The sequence below is a fragment of the Neovison vison genome, chromosome 2 (assembly GCF_020171115.1).
Source record: "Neovison vison isolate M4711 chromosome 2, ASM_NN_V1, whole genome shotgun sequence".
Lineage (NCBI taxonomy): Eukaryota > Metazoa > Chordata > Mammalia > Carnivora > Mustelidae > Neogale > Neogale vison.
The window spans coordinates 53,904,512-53,929,171 of record NC_058092.1 but is presented as its reverse complement, the minus strand read 5'-3'; the positions used below and the strand labels follow the sequence as shown (position 1 = coordinate 53,929,171).

The window sequence follows — 24,660 nt, the reverse complement described above, 5'->3', positions numbered from 1 at the left end:
AGGGCTGCAGCAGCTAACCTCAATCATTAGAGCTCCTGTCAGTTCTTCCCCTTCAATCCATTCTCTCCTTTCCATCCCACTGCCATTGCTCAAATCCAGGCTTTCAACCTGCCCTTGGTCCAAATATTCCAAAAGTCTCTTACTTGGCTTCTAGTCTCCAGCTCCTCCCTGTCCCAGCACCGACTCCCTCCTCAAGGCTAACAGAACAGTTTTTCTGAAACAGAAATCTCACCAACTCTCAACAACTTCTCGAAGTTTCAAGTTTCCAGTTCTAACATCTTTGTACGGAATCACACACCATCCGCTCAGAGACTTCTCAACCCTGCCAGCCTCTGCGTACAGGCCCAGGAAAATACTAAGCTACGTAATCCTTCTCTTCCCCAGTCTACCTGCCCCTCGGCAGAGAGTATCTGCCCTCCAACCCCATTCATCAACCTATGGAACCTCTACTCCTTCTCCTCTTCTGTAAAGTTGTTCCAATCCCTCCCCCGACTGCTAGAACAGAATTTTCTTCTCTGAGTCTGCAGGGTACCACATATATATGCTTCCATTATGCTATCAGTAACTACTATTTTACACACCTGATAGAAGCCCCTTGAGGAATGGGGACAGTGTCCTAGCAATGTATCTATATTGTATCAGTAGCACCTAACAGTTTCTGACACAGAACAAGAGCTACATTCATTACTGCCTAACGACTAAGAGCATACCCTCCATATGCCATAATAGCTTTTCTCTTCTGGTTCCCTCCAGTCCCATGAGAACAAAGTTCCAAACTTCTAAATCCAAATTCTAGGGGCACCTGGGTGGCTCAGTGGGTAGAGCATCTGCCTTCGGCTCAGGTCATGGTCTTAGGGTCCTGGGATTGAGCCCTGCATCAGGCTCCGTGCTCAGCAGGGAGCCTGCTTCCAACCCTCTCTCTGCCTGCCTCTCTGCCTACCTGTGATCGCTCTCTCTCTGTCAAATAAATAAATAAAATCTTTGAAAAAAAATAAATTCAAATTACAGAAAGATACGATCCACGTTATAGCCAACTTTTCAGAATACCTACAAAGTGAGGAATATATGTTAAAAAACACTTTTCACAAAGAACGTTCCACAGGAGGCGCCTGGGTGGCTCAGTGGGCTAAGCCGCTGCCTTTGGCTCAGGTCATGATCTCAGAGTCCTGGGATCGAGTCCCAAATCGGGCTCTCTGCTCAGCGGGGAGCCTGCTTCCCTCTCTCTCTCTCTGCCTGCCTTTCCGTCTACTTGTGATTTCTGTCAAATAAATAAATAAAATCTTAAAAAAAAAAAAAAAAAAGAACGTTCCACAGAGCAAATCCTGCAGGGTCTTGGTGGGTGTTGGGAATAAGGGGGAGGATTCTAAGATCAAATCAACGCAGAAGATGCCTCATGATGTCTCCCTCTGTGAAGAGCTAAATAGCACTGTCATCTTACAGTTAAGTAAAAAAAATGTGTCTAACTTTGACACTTACTACCTTTGGGCAGTTACCTAAAGCCTCTGTCTTCTCATCTATGAATGGGGATTAATGGTATATACTTCATATGGTTATTGTAGGGACTGAATAAACAAGAAGTATCAGATGTTCAGAACAATGCCTGCACACAGCAAATACTCAATAAATGCTAGCCATTTTAATATTCAACTTGACACAAGGTCTGTTTTCTTATCTAGAAATTACTAACACTCCACGCTACATATTTTGAGAAACACTGATATAAAGAACCTACCTCCTACCATTTTAATGATTGTGAACATTCATGGCTCCAGACTTTAAGAGAAACAGAGGCAATCAGTTTAACTGTAGGATAATGCCTCTGGCTTCCCTGGGGCTGGCAAACACCAAGTTTTCACCTGTCCCAACTTGCTGAAGCTTCAGTTTCACCAAATTAAGATAGGATTGAGTGTCTTGTGGGAACTAAAAACAACTGCTCTGCAATGGAAAGAAGATGCTTACAGATAAACCTCACTATCTGCCATTCTGTGCTCCTAGGAAATAGCATGTTCATCAAGTTTCTATTTTTATCATATCAAGGAATCTTGCTATTTAAGAACAAGACAAACCATCCAATCCATTTTTTCCTCCTTTAATAATGGGCAAACTTAAAGTAGAAGATTCTTAATTTCAGCTTCATGAAGAATAAAACTGTGCAATATGTTATGTGTGAATGTCCGCACGCCTCTCCTAGGGGAAATATCACAGCTGTCATCTAGGGGCCCAGACACCTAAAAAGTTCAGGAACCACTAAACTGAGTCTTTAAATCAGGCCCAGGTATTACTGTTTTTTATTTTTTATTTTTTTTTTTAAGATTTTATTTATTTATTTGACAGAGAGAGATCACAAGTAGGTAGAGAGGCAGGCAGAGAGAGAGGAGGAAGCAGACTCCTTGCTGAGCAGAGAGCCTGATGCGGGACTCACTACCAGGACCCTGAGATCATGACCTGAGTCGAAGGCAGAAGCTTAACCCACTGAGCCACCTAGGCGCCCCCAGGTATTACTGTTTAAAAAAAAAAAAACAAAAAAAAACAAACAGTATCAAAGGATGTATCAGGTATTTTTATATCCTTTCAAAGATTGCCTATGCATGCATTTCTCTGAATATACAATAACATCATACCATCCTCCCGTGTTTACATAAACAGAGGACATGACATACACTCTCCTGCAGCAAGCCATCTTCACGCGACAGTACCTTACAGGTCTATTCATGCCCATGAAGAGGTATGCATTATTTGGTTAATGGACATGCCAACATTTGAGGCATCCCTATGATGGATACTTAGTTTGTTACCAGTGTCTTGCTGTTTACAAATAATGCTGAAAATACACAACTCTGATGATACATCTTTAGGAAGAAAGACGGCACGGAATTGTTGAGCCCGGAAGTACAAAGACTGCTCAACTGCCCTCCAACAGCTGCCCGTTACATACTCTCAAAGTATTTCTTTCCTACACACTCAATAAAAAATGGTAACTCATGGTTTTAATTTGTGTGGCCTATTATGAAAATGGGAACCTTGGATTTAAGATGAGTTATACTTATGACAACAGTGACGGAAACAACCAGCACCATCGAAACTGGAACAATGATGCGAATTATATATGGTTTGCTTCCAGTCAGTGGCTCTAGGGATGGCGGTCTAGAGACTCAGAAGCAGAACAGCTTCACCACAGTGGGATTCTAGCATGTCACCAAATTGAAGACGCTTAAGTAAGTGACTGCAAATTGAGAAGAAAAAGTATTTTGCAGCGCTCCCTTAAGAAGTTAAGGGAGTGTGCGTAACGCGCTATCCGCAGAGGTCCAGCTTACCCGCGGGCTCAACTCACCGTCTAGTAGCCAGTGCTGGCCGCGTCTACTCTCCAGCTCCGACATCATGAGGCGTGTGATCACATGATCGGGAACCAAAAGACCCTTCTCTATGGACTGCTTTGCCATATCACCAACATCTAGCAAAAAAAAAAAAAAAAAAATGCTTACAGACTCCTTTCTGACAGTTTTGCCTCCTCTCCCATTCTTCCCTGTGAGAATGCAGGGAAAGTTATAGGTAGAAGCTCTGGAGGTAATTTTTAAAATACTAGTTTCAATAATAGCAGCCCTGTCTCCCATTTGTCTCCCAAAGGATTATTAAAGTGGTTTTTGAAGATACACACAGACAGAAGAGCATAAATGAAGCAGAGAGGATATAAGCAGGAAACGAAAGATGGAGTCCAGAAGTGCTGGTACCTTCCCAGAGGAGAGCCCCAAAGTAGACACAGAGCTCCCTAACAGTCTCAGACAACAAAGAAATGTGATCCATGACATGGGCCATGGTTTATGGAAGACTAAAGGAGCATTGGGAAGCACAACCATTCCTTAGGGACCAAAAGAAAACATTCCCACTAGTCTTCTAGAAAGAATGCTGGGTAACAAGCAGGTTTACTTCTTTTCATGAACCTCAATATAAATAAATGGCACCTTGCTGACACAGTTGTAAAAGCAACTCATTATTATTAGAGGGCCAAGTTCATAAAAGGATATGAATTTTTTAAAATTAGAGAAAAAATGCTTCTATCATATTTTAAAATAACCATTTCTTGTATGTGGAAATCGTGAGTTGGTTCAGCAGAATTATCAGTTTAAACCTGTTAAATTTCTAGGAATTGATTTTTTTTTTTTTTTAAACCAAGATGAAGTCCTCTACTCTCCAGAGAACTGGAAAAGAGAATGAACCACTAAGAACCACATTCTTGACAGGCCAGTTATGTTTTTTTAAAGACATAAAGCACAATTATGTTACTGGGGAAAAAGCTCAAAAATCACTGTCCCCACCTTCACCGTGAATTTAAGGTAGAACCTTTCCTTCCCCAGGCTGAGTCTACACTGCTAACTCCCAACTTCAACACTGAAACATGGGCTGCGAAGAGCTCTATAGCACTGGATTACTGGACAAAGTATCTCAAAGTCAGATCCAATGATGCTGATTCAGGAATGCTGAAGGAAACAATAGCCAAGAGACAACCACATTGGGGAATGTGGCTAAACATGCCTATGTTTACATCCATTCAACAAGTATTTATTGACTCTATACTGGGTTATAGATAATATCATACAAGAAGAGCAGTGAATAAAAGTTGCCCCCTACTGATATTTAAACAGTGTTACTTTCATGCAGAGTAACAGTAACAATCATTAACCAAGTAACATACTACCTCAGCATACTAGGTAAGCTGCTATACCAGGCACTGGGCTTTAGCACTTTGTATCTGTTTTTTCCTTAAATCCTCATAAGATCTTCACCTTCAGATAGGAAGTAATACCCATCTTTTTTATGACAGCTTTACTGAGATACAATTCACACACCAAAACACTCACTGCCTTAAAGCTACAACTCAGTGATTTTTAATACATTCTCAATGTGCAACCATCACCACTACCTAATTTCAAAACATATTTTATCACCCCAGAAAGAAACCCTGTACCCATTAGCAAGCACTCCCCATTTCCCCCTCCTTCTATCTAGCCCCACAGCAGCAACTAATCTACTTTCTGCCTTTACAGATTTGCCTATTCTGCACATTTCATATAAATGGAATCATATAGTATGTGGTATTGTGTGTCTGGTTTCCTTCACTTAGCATAATGTTTTCAAGGACATTATTGTTCCATTGTATAGATATACCATATTTTGTTTAATGGGCACTGGCACTATTCCCACCTTTGTCTAATATTAACAGTGCTACAACAAATGTTCATGCGCAGGTTTTTGTGTGAACATATACTTTTTCTCTTGGCTATACCTGTATGGTGTGTATGCTTTGTATCTGAAAAATCACTGTGAGACCATATGCTTGGAGGAACTAGAATGTGTGGTGCTGTCCTACTCTGCAATGGGCAGGCCAGCCCCAGAGGCCGGCTCCTAGTCCCACCTGTCAAACTTTGAAGATTGATTTTAATCAAAAAATATACATCTTCCAGGGTGACAGACCAAGTGAACTGTATGCCAGCTGTGCCCTTCACACCTCTTCACGTCTGCTAGAGGGCTCCATACGTACTCCCTCTGACACCTCAAGGTGTCCAAATCGTCCTTTCCCTTCCTACCCTGCTCCTGCCCTGGTATTTCTTGCCTCCAGCAGTAACGCTCCCCTCCTCATATGTCATTGTAGAGCAAACACCAGTTGTGTTGGTTTTCTTGACTTCTCCCTTCTAAACTGAACTGGAAGTTCCTGCCAGTACAGTTCTCCAGCATCTGTCACTTCCAAGACAAAGACTAAAACATAAAAGTGCAACAGTCACTGCTGGGAACAAACGCGCCAACTCTGAGGAGGGCGGCAGACCACACGAGGTCACTGAGAGGAAAGAAAGGTCAACAACGGCCCCAGATGGCCATGGTGGTTAACAGGAGGGCACAGCTTAGTCAAAATCAGAGCTCAGGGGCGCCTGGGGGGCTCAGATTGTTAAGTGACTGACTCTTGGTTTCAGCTCAGATCAGGATCTCAAGGCAGTGGGATGGAGCCCTGCACTGGTCTCTGCGCTCAGTGCAGAGATTGCTTCAGATTCTCTCTCCCTCTCACTCTCTCTCTCTCAAAGCAAATAAATAAAGTCTTTAAGGAATAAAAAATTAAAAAGGGTGCCTGGGTGGCTCAGTCGGTTAAGTGTCTACCTTCAGCTCAGGCCATGTTCCCAGAATCCTGGGATAGAGCCCCACATCTGGCTCCCTGCTCAGCAGAGAGTCTGTTCCTCCTTCTCCCTCTACTTGTACTCTCTTTCTCTCTGTCAAATAAATAAAAAAAAATCTAAAAATAAACACATAAATTTTTAAAAATTAAAAAAAAAGAAAAATCTGAGCTCAAAGAACAAAGCAGTAAGTTATATTCCAAAGCGAGGACACATAGTGTCCTTTACATAGTGAAGAACACTTTACATAGTAAAGAACAGACAACTGGCCAAAGATTCAATAGACAAAGGATCTCATAGCTAAGATCAAAGTAGGTCCTTTACTTATAGCAATCCTCAACCTGCTACAAAATTAAAAGACTGCTTTTGTGGTCTTTTGCATATAAGTCATCCAAAAGAATCATATTACTTGAACAGTCAATTCTCAATTCTTAGCTTGGTTCACTTCTCAGTAGCATCTGAAATGGATCTTTGGCGTAAATAGAATAGCTAGAGTGAGCCTTTAAAAAAATTTTTTTAAATTATTATTGTATAGTAATCTCTACACCCAGTGTGGGGCTGGAACTGACAACCCCGAGATCAAAACTTGGATATTTCACCAACTGTGTCAGCCAGGCGCCCCCTACAGTGAGCCTTTTAAAATGCAGACCAACTGAAATACTCCAGTGGCTTCCCCTCTCATTGGGAGTATAAGCCTAAGTCCTCACCTTGATCCACAGGGCCCCGGGGTAATCAGGCCCTCATTCACTGACCCCACCTCCTACTTCTCTCTCCATTGCCCATTCTACTCCAGCCACACCAGCCTCCTCCTAGTTTTTGGATGATCACAAGTATGTGCTCACGTAGGTACTTTTCAAATCCTTCCCCCAGAATTTCACATCGATCAACACCTCACTTCATTCAGATCTCTGATTAAGCATCACCTCAAACAGGCCTTCCACCCTATCTAAACAGCATAGGGACAAACACATCCCCCTATCATCCTCTAGTCTCTTACCCTACTTTGCACCATTTTCTAGAACTCCACATCATACCTATTATATATTGATGTATTTTTTAATTCTATCTCCCCCAACCAGAGTATTATTAGCTCATTTAGAAAAAATGAAATACTCTATTCAATACCATATACTCAGTACTTAGTATATAGTCTGGTATGTATGAGATACTTCATCACAATTTGTTGCATGAATGAATGAATGAATGAATGAACAAACACTTTGAAGTTGATGGGTGAACCCCCCCCCACACAAATCGATCCCATCTTTCCGTACATCTATTACAGAAACATGATCCCAAGATCAAATACGGCTCTACTTTGCTAGGTATCAACTTTTTCAAGGGAGACAGGAGACAAGGTATGAGTCTTTATTACTTGAGATGCCCACATCAGGTTTCACAGTTCAATCTTATTTCATCAGTATTTTAAACTATGTACAGAGATGAACCAGGTCGAGTAGGGGAAATGAGGAGAAGGAAACACTAGGAGCCAATAATGCAGAAGCAAAGGGCTGCCTGGTGGACCTGGAGGACTTAGCATAGCAGGAGAGAGAGAGAGAGAGGAGAGAGCTCTAGACAAGCAGGATAAGGACTATGGACTCTGAAAGATTTTTTTTTTTTCTAGTACATAGTTTTAGAAATGCCATTCCCACAGCCAAAACCAGCTACTTCATCTACAAGGCCCAGTGCAAAATGAAAATAAGGAGCCTCCCTGTTAAAACATTAAAAATCTCTAAATGGCAAAAGCAGAGCATTAAATTAAATACAAGTCCTTACGTGAGGACACAGGTGACATGCCTACAACGGTGTGACATCTGGACTGGGCAGGCATGGTGAAAGCAAAGGCGCCTATGACAATAATCCAAGCAGGAGACAAGGGACCACACTAAAGCAGAAGTGACATTCGACAGCATTCTGCCCCTTGAGAGAGCACCTTTGAGACAGGGAAACTGAAGGGACTCCAGAAAGGACTGCTTTCTCGCTACCTCTATTCTTCCTAGGACCTCCAAGAGACCCCTGCCTTACACAGGTCTTAAGGTATGTGCTCCTTGTAAAGGTCAAGGAGTTAATTACTCCTCTGAAGTCGTTCAGCACAGCAGGTAACATAACATCTACAGACTGGGCAGGACTGTCATGAAGGTTTTCCAAGATCCCTGACTCTAGACCCCTTGACCTCAAGACTCCTGGCTCCAGGGAGAAAGGGACTTACAGAGGACACCTAAGCACTCAACCTTTGTTTCATCCAGGTCCCAGATGCCTGAGAGGACAAGTACACAAGACCACCACCCTCAACAGACAACCGAGACCCCAAGCAAAGAGGAGACTCATTCTCTTTTTCCTCTCGGAGTCTCTCAGACACTCTCTATCTCCTCAGTAAACTCTGCTCTCTCACTTCCTACCAGCTCCCCTTTGGTTTCTCTGCTGCACAAAGTCCAAAACCCTCTTGGCTGCTCTGGCAGGACCCCCTTTGGGCCTTCAGACCGAGCCTACCCACATTACCTTGAGTTAACCCAACAAACACAAGTTTAAAATAAGTCTGCGGAAGACTTCCAGGGTCATCTGAATCCAATTTACTAAGTAAGAGAAAGTGCTAAGTGCAAAATACTGTTCCAACTATTTTTGGCAACCGTAGATCTTCTCTGGAGCAGGACAGAGGACACTTCAACTAATCTGATATAAAGTCAAATTTCTACCCCACCTCTTAATCCCCATCTGAATGAAAACCTGGAAAAGTCAAAAGCCAGAGCAAAACTGACCTAACGGTGTATCTGCATCTGAATGAAGACCTCACTAGGACAGCAAACTAGATAAAGCACTGGTCAGAAGACAGGGGCTCCCATCCAAAAACCAGGACCTTCATCTGCCCTTGTCCATTTGCTTGGAAGAGAAAGGAGTATGGTTAAATGCTAATGCTAGCATGTTTTGATAACACACATACCCACTCCAATTTGTCAAGCAGTATTCCAAAGAAAGGCTGTGGACACACATAGTCTTACAGAGCTTCTGAATCCTTAGTGTGCATACACACTAAGTCATAAACCACCAGGACGTTTTCAAAAATAAACAATACATGGAGAGTGCCAAAAACAGACCAACAGCTTTGAGTTTTTTAGGCTTCATAACAACCAAAAAGAAAATCCATCACGTATTTTGTAAGACTGAATAGAATACAAGTAATTAAGGCCCACATTTGGAAGAATTTTCCTCAGAAAGGAAAAGACAAAGCATCAGATTACAAGATGGTATATATTACAAAATTATGTGTATATGTATAGATACATATTATCATCTTCTATATTAAATACATTAGAAAAATCAACATTCCACCTATTTTGCAACAATATAAATTTTGGGCGCCTTAACCTATTTCACTCAATTACTACCAAATATAAATTAAAGTAAAATAATCTTGGTATCTTTAATAAATATATATTTTTCAATTTCAAATATATATTTTCAATTTCAAGATTTTTATTTATTTGAGAAAGAGAGAACAGGGGGAGAAGTACAAAGTAGAGGGAAAAGCAGACTCTGCGCTGAGTGGGAAGCCTGATGCGGGACTAGATCCCAGGACCCAGAGATCATGACCTGAGCTGAAGGCAGATGCTTAGCTGACTGAGCCCCCCAGGTGCCCCTATATTTTCAATTTCTAACTAGATCAGGTAATGTACAAATTGACAGAATTTAAGGCTCACTAGTAACTTGTGTATTTAAGGTAATACCAAGCTTAAAAATTTATGATAATACAGAATTTAAGACTCCTGTTAGGTCAGTCATCTCTCTAAATTTTATGCTTCCAGAATACAGAAAAGTTATTTTTATTGCCCTCATTTCTTTCACATTAAAGTTGGCCACACTCAACCGACTCATATAGATGATTGTATTCAGGATAGTAAACATAACAAAGCATTGTCAGCTGCTCAATGGGAAGGATGTTGGACTCATATTATAAATTAAGATAAAGATAAAGAAAGTATCTTTTTTCTAAATAACTAGGAGAGCCAGTTTGGCAAATGACATTTCTTTAGAAAATCCACAAGAACGAACACACACACACACACACACACACACACTCAGATACTTAGGCAGTACAAAATCCATTCATTAGCCTCTTTAACACTCAGTACAGCCAGCTTAAATATTCCAGAAACTGAATGACCTCCAAACACAAATTCAACATGGGAAAAACAGATTACTGTCATGTAAGAGGAGGAAAAACAGTCTACTGTTCCTGAGGGGGTGAACTGGAGAACAAGAGATCTGGTTGGTTTTGTAGTTCACATACTCTCCCAATCCACTCCGCATTCATTCAGCTGATACTGATTAAATAGCTACTGTGTGGCAGGCCCTGCTCCAACCTGACAGGAGCTTAGAGCCTCAATACTGGGAATGGGTGTGACCACACCGAAAACTTCCAACAGCCAAATTTTATAGAATTTCACTCTGTCGGGCAGAGAAATTAAATAACATTTATCACAATTAAGTTATACAGCCTCTGACTTTGCTAGTAACATTCCATATAAATGTATGAAATTATGAAACAGAAATGGGTGACAGGTCACAAACTAAATGAAGCTGTTCAAAGGCAGAATTTGCCAGCTAATTCACCACTGAACGCTTGAAACGTTATCCCTGAAAATACTAGCCCAGAACTGCAGAAAGCCAGTAAGACTCCCCTAGTTCTAGACACTGGAGACAAAGAGGTTTGTTTTAACAAAAGCAAGGATTAAAATTTCAAGATAACCAACTTTAGTCCAACTTTAGTCCAATAATCAACTTTAGTCCACCACTGGAATGATGTCTTATGGGACCATACCTCAAGTGCTATTAATACTTTAAGCAAAAGCAAATGAGGTCTTTTTAATTTTATCTGAATATGTCTTCTCTCTCTTGAGCATGTACTTTTTCAATAACCAACCCATAAAGTGCCAACACAAGGACAATTATATCACGTGTGTTTGGTGCCAAAGACACCCAATCAGCTGTGCAGTGAGCCTGCCAGCACCCTATAAGAGACCCCCCAGTTTACCCCAAGTCCACCCCAGTCACTCCAATTACTCAGAACCACAAGTCAAGATTCTCCTCCTCCTCAGGAACACACCAGTCACTAACCAAAATTTTCTGTGCATCCACTACACACAGATTTTGTACTGCCTACGCATCTGAGTGTGTGTGTTTGTGTGTGTGTGTGTGTGTTCGTTCTTGTGGATTTTCTTGCTGTATCTACAGATACAGAAATAACAATAACTTCGAGAAGCTGACTGATGAGGAGAGAAGTAGAAGAGTCACGGAGAAATCATTTAACAAGTGTGTGTGCTGGAGTGCATGTAAGGAGCTTGGAAACAGACGATCTGTCCTCAGAAGAAGAAAAAATTGAATAGACTGAAAAATAAACCACTCTTCTTGGATGGAGGAAGAAAAGGGAGGACCCAAGGCAAACCACTGCCCCCCCAGATTCGAGGGACAGACAGATACAGGAGCCGCATATTACCTGAGCAGAGACTCACAAACGGAAGCCACCTTGGGAACCCGAACTAGGCAGGAAAACCTGAGGGGCACCCACAATATTGTGAGATTTACATCCAGGAGCTCCACCAGGATCCCACAGTCATCAATACTGGAGAAAAATCCCCTCGAGCTTCCACTGGAAGGGAAAGGAACCATTCTGCAATAGCCAGAGCCCTCTGTTCTTAGCAATCCACGATACATGCAGAGATGGAGATAGAAGGAAGAGGTTTAACGACAGGACTCCATATTAACCTTGGAAAATAAACAGCTATAAAGAGACAGCTTATAATTAGGTTACTGAAATTCTTTTTTTTTTTTTAAGATTTTATTTATTTATTTGACAGACAGAGATCACAGGTAGGCAGAGCGGCAGGCAGAGAGAGAGAGGAGGGAAGCAGGCTCCCTGCTGAGCAGAGATTCCCGAAGCAGGGCTCAATCCCAAAACACTGGGATTGTGACCTGAGCCAAAGGCAGAGGCTTTAACCCACTGAGCCACCCAGGCGCTGTGGTTACTGAAATTCTAAACGTCACTTTGCCTCCGGTATAAATCTCCAACTGATCTTATTTCCCTGTAAGGCTAGGCTTTGATCAAAAGACAGGATTTAATAATCAGTAGCTCCCACCTAACATTACTCTTCTCCCATATCCCACAACCTCATGCCACCGTTTCCCACCTGCAGCCAGAGGGGACCAACTTGCACAGCTGACCATGTTGCAACCCTTCTTGACAGGCATCAGTGCGGTTTGATCTACTACTGCCCATGTGGTGGCTTCTAAGTCCTTCCGAGAACTGACCTGTGCCTACGTCTATAGCCTGGTAGCCTTTCTCCCTTCACCCATGTGCAACACCCCACTCTATCTCTCTTCTCCAGCCCCAGGTCTCTCTTCCCTCTTCAACTTCCCCAAATGACATTAGCCACCCCCCCACACACACACACGCACACTCCTGTTCTCCCACTCTGTAGCACTCAGGTTCGTATTTCATTTATCTTGCCAGTCTTCCCCACCACACCGCAGGTAATCGCGTCCATCTGGTACACCAGTGTTTCTGCCGCACCAATTCAAAACAGACACTCAACACGCACTTAAGACTGACTGGTCATTCCAACTCCATTCAACGCCCAGAGGGCCAGGGCTAACGGAATCTCTTGCAACAGAGGAAGCTACTCCTCACAGAACAATCAGATGGAGGTACAAACACTTCACTGGAATGTATCTTTCCCAGTGAGGACTTACATGTTCAGTTCAGTTGCACAAAGAGGTATCAAAAACAACTACATGCAAGTTATCCTAAGTGAAGTTCACTGATCTTGCTATTCTAAGTCAGCCGTTTGCTCAAAAATATTTACGAAGCAACTATGCTCTGTGCCATGCTATAGCCCCCCCTATATCAGGGAAACAAGGGAGCATCAGCAGTCGTCCCCTAGTATGCTCCTAATGGCTTGGCCAGGCACTGAACTGTTGACAAATGGGCCTATTTCAAAACAAAGCCGAGGTTTAGGAATGGTGTCCTATCTTTCACTGGCACAACCAGAAATAAAAATAAAGTTTAGTATTATGTCTTCTTGCCTAAAGAATCTGCCCATTTTTATAAAAGTTAAAAACTCACAAAATTAAACTTGTGTATTCCTCAAAGTACTGCTAGGGATACATGCATATATGGCAAAAACAAAACAAAAAACCCCACATACGGTGAAGCAAGAGAGTAACAACGATGAGATACAGGATAGCAGTTGGGAGTAATGGAGAAAGGACATCTGGGGGGTGTCCTTATCCCTCAAGCTGAGTGGCAGAGCCACAACTGTTATCCTCTGGAACATATACATGCTGCACACCCTCTTTTTCTTCTGACTGCCCATAATGTGAGGGCAAACTGGATACAGAAGACAGAGATGGACAAATGTCCACAAAGCAGCAAATTCCCAAGATGCCTGGCTAAGGCTCCAGAAACAAGTAACTACTCAATGTACTTCTTCTCATTGTTCAAGCTAGAAATGCTGAGTGAAAGGCCCCTGTAACAGAACTTGATTTCCTCATAACACTACCTAAAACCAGTGGAAACCACTGCCCACTTCCAGTATCATCCCCTCTCCAAAAGTTTTGTCATGAGAATGCCAACACACACACACACATACACACACACACACACACCCCACATACACACACACACACACACACACACACACACACCCAAAGGCATGGTGAGAAATGAACTGCAGTTTTAGCATTCTGCAAACTACAGGTTCTCTACTCCCCCAACCCCCCCCACCAAAGAACATTTTGGCATCAAACTTGTCACAAAACGAAGAAAATTTTCATTTGATAAACTACTTATCGTTGATATCACTTTGATGAATCTTTTAGTAAGAAAGTAAGCTTTACCAAAAAAAATCACTGTGAATAGATATCAAAGTCCTTTAAAGGCAGAAATTATGGAAGAAAAGCATTTTGGCACCTAACTCAAATGACTCATTTCAGATGGCTGGTATCCACCCTTCAAATGGCCTTGTTCAAAGCCAGGCTTTCTTTTCCTTTAGTACAAAAAGACACGGTTTTTAATCACTCCCTAACACTTGTGATTGATAGCTATGAAGAAGAAACATCTGAACCTCCTGTAATGGTCAAGAGCTTACACTTCAGAGCCAGACTGCCTAGGTTCAAATCCTGGCAGTGACACTTCCAAGCTCTAAGGGTCTGTGCTGCATACCCCATGCACATCACAGTATACATGGCCAGATGGTAGATATTTCTACCTACAGTTCACTCTTCTTCTTTTTTTAAAAATTTTCTTTATTTTTAAGATTATTTATTTATTTATTTATTTGACACAGAGAGATCACAAGTAGGCATAGAGGCAGGCAGACAGAGAGAGAGGGGAAAGCAGGCTCCCTGCGGAGCAGAGAGCCCAATGCGGGACTCGATCCCAGGACCCTGAGATCACGACCTGAGTTCAAGGCAGAGGCTTAACCCACTGAGCCGGGGCTGTTTACAAATCCTTCACACCAGGTTATAATGCCTTTGAGGCTAGAGACCATCCATCTTATTTTAACCATCAATAAATACCACTTCACCTGAGATGTAAAACTATCCCATCTTTAAATTCTCATCCTCCTGTCTCCAACATCCTACAGATTATTAGATGAACTTTCACCTCATTAAACCCCCTGCCTTACCTTACATGTATTATACTGTACAATCCTAGTAACCACAGCCATGACTTCAAGGCATTAAGACTCAGAAAAACCTGCTCAATCACACAGTAAGAATTACAGGCAGCAATGTTTCCTTTAAATGTTATCTTAATTCTTTGGCACTGAATAACTGCATAAAATAAATTACTAAATTAAGCAAAACATTGTTATCTGATTTAACTATATAAATGGACATTTCATACCTTTGGCCAGTGGTTCTCACACTTCTTGCTTCAGCCTATTCAAGCTAGTGCAGAAAGATCCTTAGCACAGGTTGTACTTGGATCCCAAGCCTGACCTCTGAACAAGAAAGGATCTGTTCCTACAAGTGCATGTTTGCTCCTCCTAAAGCTATCTGACATTCTTAAACACCCACAAAATGTGTATGAGTCAACTCTTACAGATTTCTGAGATTAAGATTCCAAAATATTCTCTAACAGAAGAGGCAGACAGAAAGTTTGACGTGAAGAGAAGAACTTATTTTCACACTAACAGGTATATACATGGAAGTCATCCCAACTGAGAGGTTATACTAGGCTAGATTGCCAAAAATCTGCTCTCCCTCTTTTTGAGCTGAATCTTCTTCTGGGTGTCTGTGTGACAAAGATAAGCTTTACCTAAAAACCTTCTTGATAAATCACAAGACATTAAAGATTGTAAACTATTTCCAAAGAAGGTAACAAAGATAGCTTTATATTTCATTTTATATAAAATAATACAAAACTTTGAAACCATAACGGAAGACTTTCATCCCGTTTGTCCTTTACTCCTTTGGATGAAGAACTCCCCCTCCAGGGGATCAAGTCGCTGACCACATGTCTCTCCAGAGGAGCAGTGACTTTACATGGAGTGCTGATCTTCTAAGCCTGACCTTTGCTATTTGGCCTTAGGGTCCAGTATCTATCTCATCCTGGGGACAATTATTATTGGTGTCAACCACAGCAAATTGCAGCTAACATTATTTGAATCTGTGATCTATATAATCAATCACTCTCTAAGTCAAAAGAAGGTTCACAGCAAAAAAAGATCTTTCTTATAACCTAGATTTGAACTCAAATCTATGTAAAGTATAAATGTGCACTTCTTTACCACTAATTATGAGTAGAAATGAAAAAGCCTATAATGTGTTTTTTTTTTAAATTGAGGTTAAAACTGACATATAACATTAGTTTCAGGAGTACAACAAAATAACCTGATATCTGTAGATATTAGGGAATGATTACACAGTAAGTCTAGTTAACTTCTGTCACTAGACACAGTTACAAACTTTTCTTCTCCTGATGGTAACTTTTAAGATCTATTCTGTTAGCAAGTTTCAAATATGCAGTACAGTATTATTAATTAGAATCAACATGTTGAACACTATACCTCCATGACTTATTTTATAACTGGAAACTTGGACCTTCTGACTGCATTCGCCCATTTTGCACCTCCCTCCCCATCCCCACATCTGGCACCCGCCGATTTGTTCTCTGCGTCTATGAGCTCAGGACCATTTTGTTCTGTTTGCTTGTACAGTCCACATATATGTGAGATCATACATTTGATTTATTCTTGCCATCTGCATTTTTATCATGGGATGATACCCTTTTAAACACATCAGAATGGCTCCATAATGAGGCAGAGCGCCAAGATGATTCAAGGAATTACCAGCAGGCTGAAAATCAGGCCTCTTGGCTCTTGGAGCTCTGCTTCTAAGTCACTGTCCACAGGACGGAACACAGCAACGTGCCTCACACATCATGGCCTCGGGTATCCTCACCTGCATGGAGGGGCCCCACCAGCTCTGTCATCTCCGAGGTGGAATTTCAACTTCCTTCACCTGGTTTTGCGGCCACGAGTGGGAGCCAGGGGATCCAGCTTGCTCAGAATGTGTGGAATCACATCAGTCTGCTTCCAACCACCAAGATTCCACTGGAGCTGAGGAGAAGGAGCAGCTCCCTGCTTTCAGAGGCAGTCCCCGCATGGGTCCCCACACCCATGCTAGATAGAGGGGTGCAGTCCGACCAGACCCCAGGCCTGCACCACCTTGGTGCTTCCTCACACCTGGCCTGCCAGACCTCCTGCAAATAAGGGCCAGCGCTTTGCTTGGCCTCTCTGCTCTTTTCTCTCTGGTCAGGCGGCATCTGTACATTCACTCAGTCTCCTTTTGTACCCCCTGGGTCCAGGGGGTATGTTGTTATAATAGCCAAGATTAAAAATATATATGGACCCCTGCGTAGGGAAGAGGTTCGCATTACTGGAAGAGCAGGTGATCCAATATCTAAGTACAAGGGAAGTCCAGCAGATTCTTTATCCTGAAGCTTTCTGCCCACACCAACAGATCAATTATTATTTGACACTGCACAGGGATTCAAAGAATAAAACAGTGCAGTAACCTCATTTTAAGAATTTAAATAGATCATGAAAGAAAAAGACACCGGGAGTCTTAGAAGCCAAAAAATTTTGGATGTCTTATGTCAGGAGCATTTTTTTGGCCCCGAAGGGGAACACATGCATTTATAAACATACCATGAACATCTGGCCCAGTACCACATGCTGCCTTATATAAGCAGATCGGGATGGAAGCAACAGAAGCTGGCCAAGGGAACACATGGGAAAAGGCAAGTCATCTGTGAGGTGTGCCAAAATCCTAAATGAGTTTTAGAGCCACAGCGTTTCCCATCTCGGGCTCCCGTTCTGCCAGCGGGCCTCGGTGGCCAGCACACCGTGCACTTGCAGCCTGAGGAGGAGGACCGACCTTCAGACTCGCCGCCTCCCCTGGGACCTCGGGACAACTCCATTACTCGGCACTTTCAGAGGACAGGGAGGAAATTCACTTTTAAAGCAACAGAAAAAGAACTCCTTCGTCTTGCATGAGGCCCTGAGTGTGGATCCGGCTGTGCCAGGCACCCCGCCGGCTGCCTGTATGCGGGATCCTGGCAGCGGACCAGCGTGAGGGAAGCTGCCGTCTCCTCCGCTGCCATCTGCTCCCACAGGGTGCGTGGCTACTGCTGCCCGAGAGGGCGTCTTCCCTCCTTCCCTCCTTCCCTCTCTCCCTCCCTTTCCCCCACCCTCCACCCCACTTCTATCTCACAGCTTTCTGGCAATGCTCTGGTGGAGAACTACAGCCAAATACCTAAGATGAGCCCTGCTGGCCAGCCTCCAGCAGACAGTCCTGCAGGTGGAAAGGGGAGCAGGGCAAAGCCGCTCCTAATGCTCTAGTAGCACACGGCTCCCAGCGGGGGCAAAAGGTCCACGAAGCAGGTGGACAGGCAATCACCCTGTGACACCCAGCAAAAAGAATGGCAGGTAATACCAGAGTGCAGCACCTGCGAAAACCAGTATCCAGGTTTCTCAAGAAATTCAAAGCCGAATTACCACATAATCCAGCAATGTCACGTCTGGGTGTTTATCTGAAGAAAATGAAAATGCTAACTTAAAAAGATATCTGCACCTCCACGTTCACTGTAGATTTCTCTATGATAGCCAAAATATGGAAACAATCTAAGTGTCCAGCAATGGATGAAGGGATAAAGAACACAGGGTATTAAAATAATAAAGAAAATATGGTGTCTCTCTATATATACCATACAAGCACAAACGTGCAAGTGTGCAATGGAATGTTACTCAGCCGTAAAAAGGGAAGAGCTCTTGCCATGTACAACTTGGATGGAGTTACTGAGTATCATGCTAAGTGAAGTCAGTCAGTCAATGGAATATTACTCAGCCATAAAAAAGAAGGAAATCTTGCCATTTACAACAGCTTGGATGGAGTTAGTATTACGCGAAGTGAAATAAGTCAGAGAAAAACTAATTACCATGTGATTTCACTCATATGTGTTATTTAAAAAACAAAACAAAGGAGCAAAAGGGAAAAAAAGAGAGAGAGAAACCTAGAAACAGATTCTTCACTCTAGAGAACAAACTGACAGTTACCTGAGGGGAGGTGGGTGGGAGAACGGGAGAAGCAGGTGATGGGGATTAAGGAGCGCACTTGTATGGAAGTATTCAATCACCATATTGTACACCTGAAACCACTGTACGTTAGCTAACTGGAACTTGAATAAAATCAATGACCAACGAACTAACTAGAGTGTTAACAGGAAAATAACACCAGAAGCACGTCACTTAACACATATGAGGTGCTGGAAGAGAGCCAAGCACACTGCTGTCAAGACCACTATTTTGCTTTCTTAAAACTAAAAAAGTATTATATGCACAGAAGTGTTTTGTACACAAAAAGGGAGAATATTGTACATTTTTGGATGGGTGTGTCAGTTTTATGTATTTGTATGTATATTCTCAATTGCGAGCTTAAACTAAAAAAACTATTTTTGTTAAAGAAAAAAGGATTAAAGAGGACAACTTAGGTTGTACAAACAAGTTTCATTTAACACTACATGAACTGGACAATCTCCTTTCAGAGAACTACAAAATGAGGCAGAAGGTAGGAAGGTTTTTTTGTGTGTTTGTTTTAAAGATTTTGTTTATTTGTCAGGCAGAGATCACAAGTAGGCAGAGAGAGAGAGAGAGAAGGAAGCAGGCTCCCCGCCAAGCAGAGTGCCCGATGTGGGGCTTGATCCCAGCACCTTAGGATCATGATGTGAGGCAAAGGCAGAGGCTTAACCCACTGAGCCACCCAGCTGTCCCTCTTTCTTCTCTTTTTAAAAAATCCCATCTTTATTTATTTACTTATTCAGCTTAAAAATATTGAAGGAATCCTTTGCACCTTGAGGCTTAGTTTAAGTCACTCAGCTGAACAAGACCTGCCCATGAGGTGGTCTCCTTCAGAAGGGGATGGTAGATGGTTGAACAGAGGATTCAAGGGTGGGAAGAACTGGAAGAGATCAATGGCTTGAGGAAGTGGAAGTAGGCTTGGCAGGCGTGGGAAGCTGAGGGTTTGCTGGACCTTCGGTTGAGTGTGGGCTCTGATCCCACTTCCTGGGAGGCCAGCTGGAAGCCAACAGGCACGTGGCTCAGTCACTTTGTAGATCCATTTCTTCAGCTGCAAAGCAAGAATAATAATGGTACGGCCTCCGAATGTGGTAAGAATTAAATGAGGTAATGCATATATGGGATTAGAAAAATGTTTGGTCCAATATTTAATTTTTTAAAACGTGCCCCTTAGGTGATGGGATGGCTCAGTGACTTAAGCATGTGCCTTTGGCTCAGGTCATGATCCCAGGGTCCTGGGACTGAGCCCCTTGTTGGGCTCCTTGCTCAGTGGAGAGCCTACTTCTCCCTCTCTCTTCTGCCTTCTGCTCCCCTCTGCTTGTCCTCTCTCTCTCTTCCAAAGAAATAAAATATAAGAAAAAAAATGTGCCTGACAATAGCGTTGATGTAAGTTTCTAGGCCCAAGATGGAACCACTTGTGCCCACTGTACTATGTCAGCAAACTGAAACTTAAGATAATTTTTGTGCCTCTGTAACTGCTCCCTGTGACCAGAAAAGCAGAGTATTTTGTCAGCCAGTATCCAAAGAGGCCAGGCCAGTTCTGGGCCTTCTCACCAGAAAGAAGGTTGACTCTGTGGCTCCACCCAGTCAGATAGTTTCCTTTTTCTTTCTTGTTTTTATCCTATAAAACCTTCCTATGGGGGCGCTTGGGTGGCTCAGTGGGTTAAAGCCTCTGCCTTCGGCTCAGGTCATGATCCCAGGATCCTGGGATGGAGCCCCACATCAGGCTCTCTGCTCAGCAGGGAACCTGCTTCCTCCTCTCTCTCTGCCTGCCTCTCTGCCTACTTGTGATCTCTGTCTGTCAAATGAATAAATAAAATCTTAAAAAAAAAAAAAAAAAAGAAAGAAAGTAACAGGTATTGGAGGACTGAAAGCTGGGGGATAGACAGATGGAGAGAGAGAGCAAGCAAATACTCCAGAAAGGAAAAGAGCAAGAAAGTAACACATTAACTCTGAACTAGGGGACAGGCTGACAGAACTAGGGTGTGTGTGTGAAGAACGGCTGACAGGTGTTAGGATAGTGGCGTCCAACATGCCCCATCAAGATGTTGCTTGTGTCTGACTCCAAACATCATGCCCAAAACTCAATACAACCATCTCATATGAGGGGTCCTTTGGGAGAAGAAAATATAGGTAGTGGCCAACAGGGGACAAAGGAATGCAGAAAAAGGGTGGCCCTTACAAGACTGAAAAGCAAGTGAAGACCCCTAGAGAAGCACGACATCTAAGAAAGAGGTTATAGGGGCATGGGTGGCACTGTAAATGGTGGAGTAGACTGCTGTGTGCCTACCACGTAGGTGGTGAGGGTCCAGGTCTTTCTGATTCAATGGGTAATGCTAGGGGACCCGTCAAGCACCACAGACCATTTCCCAGAGTTACAGATCACGCCCACCAGAGAGAACGCCTGTCCCATGCCGTGCAGTCACTCCCACGCCACACATCATGACTCAACACCAAAAACCAGGATTTACGGTGGACAAATCGCTTTACAGCGAAATGCAAGCTGGCCCAGAAGCAGAAAAGAAACAGAGAGGAGGAAGAGAAGAAGACATGGCATTTCACCTTGGGCCTAACTAATCCAAGTACAAGCTGGTCATGAGACAAGAGAACCTGAAGGTACCTCATGCAGGAATCTGCTCATTCTCCTGCCTCTGTTCTTGCTGGGACCTGCACCCTCTCTCTACACAGGCTTATGGTACTGATAACGCATGTCCTCCTTGTAAAGGTCAAGGAGTTAACAATTTCTTTGGAATCTTCCAGCATGACAGATAACATCTAGAGGCTGTCAAGAAGGTTCTCCAAGAGCACTGACTCCAGACACCCTGACACCAAGACCCCCAGGGCTCAAGATATAAGTGACTGATGGAGACCAGTTTCTGGATGCCTGCGAGGGCACACACACCAGACCGCAGTGCTCAATAAAACCCCCAGGCCCAGCAAAGACAAGACTCTCTCTCCTGTCAGAGCCTCCCCAATGCTCTGTCAGTATTTGTCCTCTCTCTATCTCTTCAAGAAACTCTGCTCTCACTTCCCTGTTTGATTTCCATCCTGCGCAAAGCCAAGGACCCTCAGACCCCCACCAGCCTGCCTCGGTAAGTCACCAGACAGGAAACATTAAACTCCGCCCATTAAACCAAGGATTGCTGTCAGCTCACGATGACTGACTGCCGCAGCTGTCCCTACTCCAAGCGTTAAGTTCCTAGACATCTGAGGATGTTTGGCTTATAAACCCAACGGCCACCAAGACACCGGCCGCTTGGTTTCAACCCCTACGTTTACTGTCAAGTCTCTGCATCGGCTCACAATGTTATTCCAAGCAGCATATACATGAAACTGAATGCTCCACCAGACACACTAATTTTAGAATTCACTTTAAAACTTTCCCACTTTCTCCACCTGCCAAATGAAAGGAGGACAACAAAGCAGCTGCCACAGCTGTTCTCTAAAAATTGGTACAGCAGTGACATACATTCTTCCGAGACAAGAATTTTCCAACTCTTTTTTTTTGTTTGTTTGTTTTCTTCCCAATGCAAAGCCAGAAGATACCGGGAGTCTCTACAAACGATCAGACTCACATAGCAGAGCGGTTTCAGAGCAAGGCATCAAAGTCAGGTGGTAGCCAACAAAAGAAAGTTGTTGTTGTTTTTTTTAAGATTTTATTTATTTATTTGACAGACAGAGATCACAAGTAGGCAGAGAGAGAGTGTGGAGGAAGAAGCAGGCTCCCGGCTGAGCAGAGAGCCAGATGCGGGCGTGATCCCAGGACCCTGGGATCCTGACCTGAACTGAAGGCAAAGGCTTTAACCCACTGAGCCACCCAAGGCGCCCCGGAAAGTTGGGTTTTAAACTCATTCCACTTCTTAAGTGTATCATTGGATTCCACTTCTTTGCAATCTCAAAACAAAATTGATAAAATATCTTCAGGCAAATTTAAACGTGAACAAGTCCATGGTAACCGCTACAGTGCTATTATCTGGCTCCACAGATTTTATGCAAAATATCAGCAAGATCCAGTTCATGTGACCTTTTAAGTGCAACTCCTTCTACTTTGTGTAAAAAAGCAACATGGGATGAATCTATATCAAAGAGAAAAAAGACAAAAGGAAGGAATGAAGGAAGGAAGGCAGGGAAGAAGGAAAGCAAGCAAGCAGGCAGGCACCTTAATAGGGATCATGTCCTAACAGACAGCTTTGCCTTGTCTTGTGTAACACTTCAACTGTCAAGAACAAAGCTTTAAAAATGGATCCTGCAACTTTTTTTTTTTTTTTTTTTTGCCTTTCACTGGCCAGTAACCATGAAACAGATTTCCAAAACATGTTTGTATCAGGTCTATATAACCAGACAAACTAGAGCAGAACCAGAATTAGAGAAAGATTCTACCATCTTAATTTAACTTCTAGAAACACCACTTCCCACCCCGCAATGGGTTCCTGGTTTCTGCCACTTCGAACATCTCACGCCGCCCAACAGCAGTTCCAGCTCCGGCTCAGCCAACCATCTGTGGCTGTCTTTCCTGATCCTGGCCCTGAAGGAAATGCAATGTTTCAGGGCTGTTTGGCTTGGCTGCATTCCTCCAGACATAAGCTAAGTGCATGCATTTTTTATTCTCCAGGGTTTGAGCTCCAGCAGTGTTCATAACATGTCATTCAAAATGTAAAACTGACCTTGACAAGGAGATCTGGACTGGCCCTGAGACAACCTAACAGAGCATTCATGGGGGGGGGGGATCCTTCCACAAGGCTCTTAAATGCATTTCCTCTACAAAACTAACATCACGGCAATCAACCACCAATAACTAACACCACACACTGGCCAACTAAGATCAGAGGCTGAGACACTCAAAAACGCCGAACTCCAGGAATCAAGAGAACTAATATTTTAGTGCCATATTTTAAAGTATCAAAATAGTGCAAAAAAAAAAAAAAAAAATCCACAATGAAAATCGATCCAACTCATTTATACAACTCACTCTCACGCATTTCAGTCCTGCCTCAATCTGTCAGGTCTGGTCTTTATCTTTTTAAAATGTTGCGTTTTGTTCCTTTTAGTGCACTAAACAACCCCACTTCTCACTTACTGAGTTTTCTGGGCACCCCCTTAAAATTTCACCCAAGGACAGTGCTTCACTCACCTGACCATCGCCTCAGCTCTGCCAGCACATATTAACTTAATACTCACGAAGAAATCCCGTGAGGTAGCCGCGCCGTTACTCTCCTTCATAAATGAGCCAACACAAAAAGGTTAGCTACTTTGCCCAAGATTGCGGTGCAAGGGTCGCCAAGTCAGATTCCAAACCCAGCCAGCTATGTAGCTCAGAGCCCACACTCTTAAAGATAAACACTACCTCTCAGAGCTTTGAATGAACAAAGGCATTCAGCATAAAATCAGAGTCTTGGATTTTAGGAAATAAATAATACGTGAAAATTATTCAAATAAACCATAATGAATGACAACCTGGGCCAATTTACTCATGATTTGTTCATCACATGGATCAATGTCCTACGATATTTAGGCTAAGTGGCCATTCCACCAAATCCCCAGTATTTATCTAATTTGTCCCTAATACTTTTAGCCATCCTCAGAACGAACCAAGGGGGAGATGGAAGATCACTCAAAGGACAGGACTACAGACTGCAGTAGCCTTGAGTAGCTGGTGTCTGCCGGTAGGTTTGGAGACAGCCTCACATACCGCGGGCTCTACAAGGCTAACTGAGCTACCGGGCTCATCGCAGGACACTGTTCAGAAACACTCCCAAATCATGTGTTCGTTTAGTAAGAGAGGAGAATTTAGAAGTCAAGCCATGACAGCTACAATGGTCCTACCATATTTGGCCAGTTGTCACTGATGGAGGCCATCACAGTTTAAA

At 43.0% G+C, this 24,660-nt stretch overlaps 1 protein-coding gene across 5 annotated transcripts in view; it reads right to left on the bottom strand.

Moving 5' to 3' along the window:
* Nucleotides 1-24,660, bottom strand: part of AK4 (adenylate kinase 4) — a 69,444-nt gene that overhangs the window by 28,800 nt on the left and 15,984 nt on the right. For 3 of the 5 annotated variants that reach the window (XM_044238383.1, XM_044238382.1, XM_044238381.1), the window contains one exon: nt 3,332-3,451. The exons of 1 other annotated variant lie outside the window; for it this stretch is intronic. In XM_044238383.1, coding sequence (XP_044094318.1) covers nt 3,332-3,451 — 120 coding nt within the window. Of the gene's footprint in view, nt 1-3,331; nt 3,452-23,924; nt 24,006-24,660 lie in introns of those variants that run through there. One more of the 5 variants, XM_044238380.1, reaches the window with a different exon arrangement.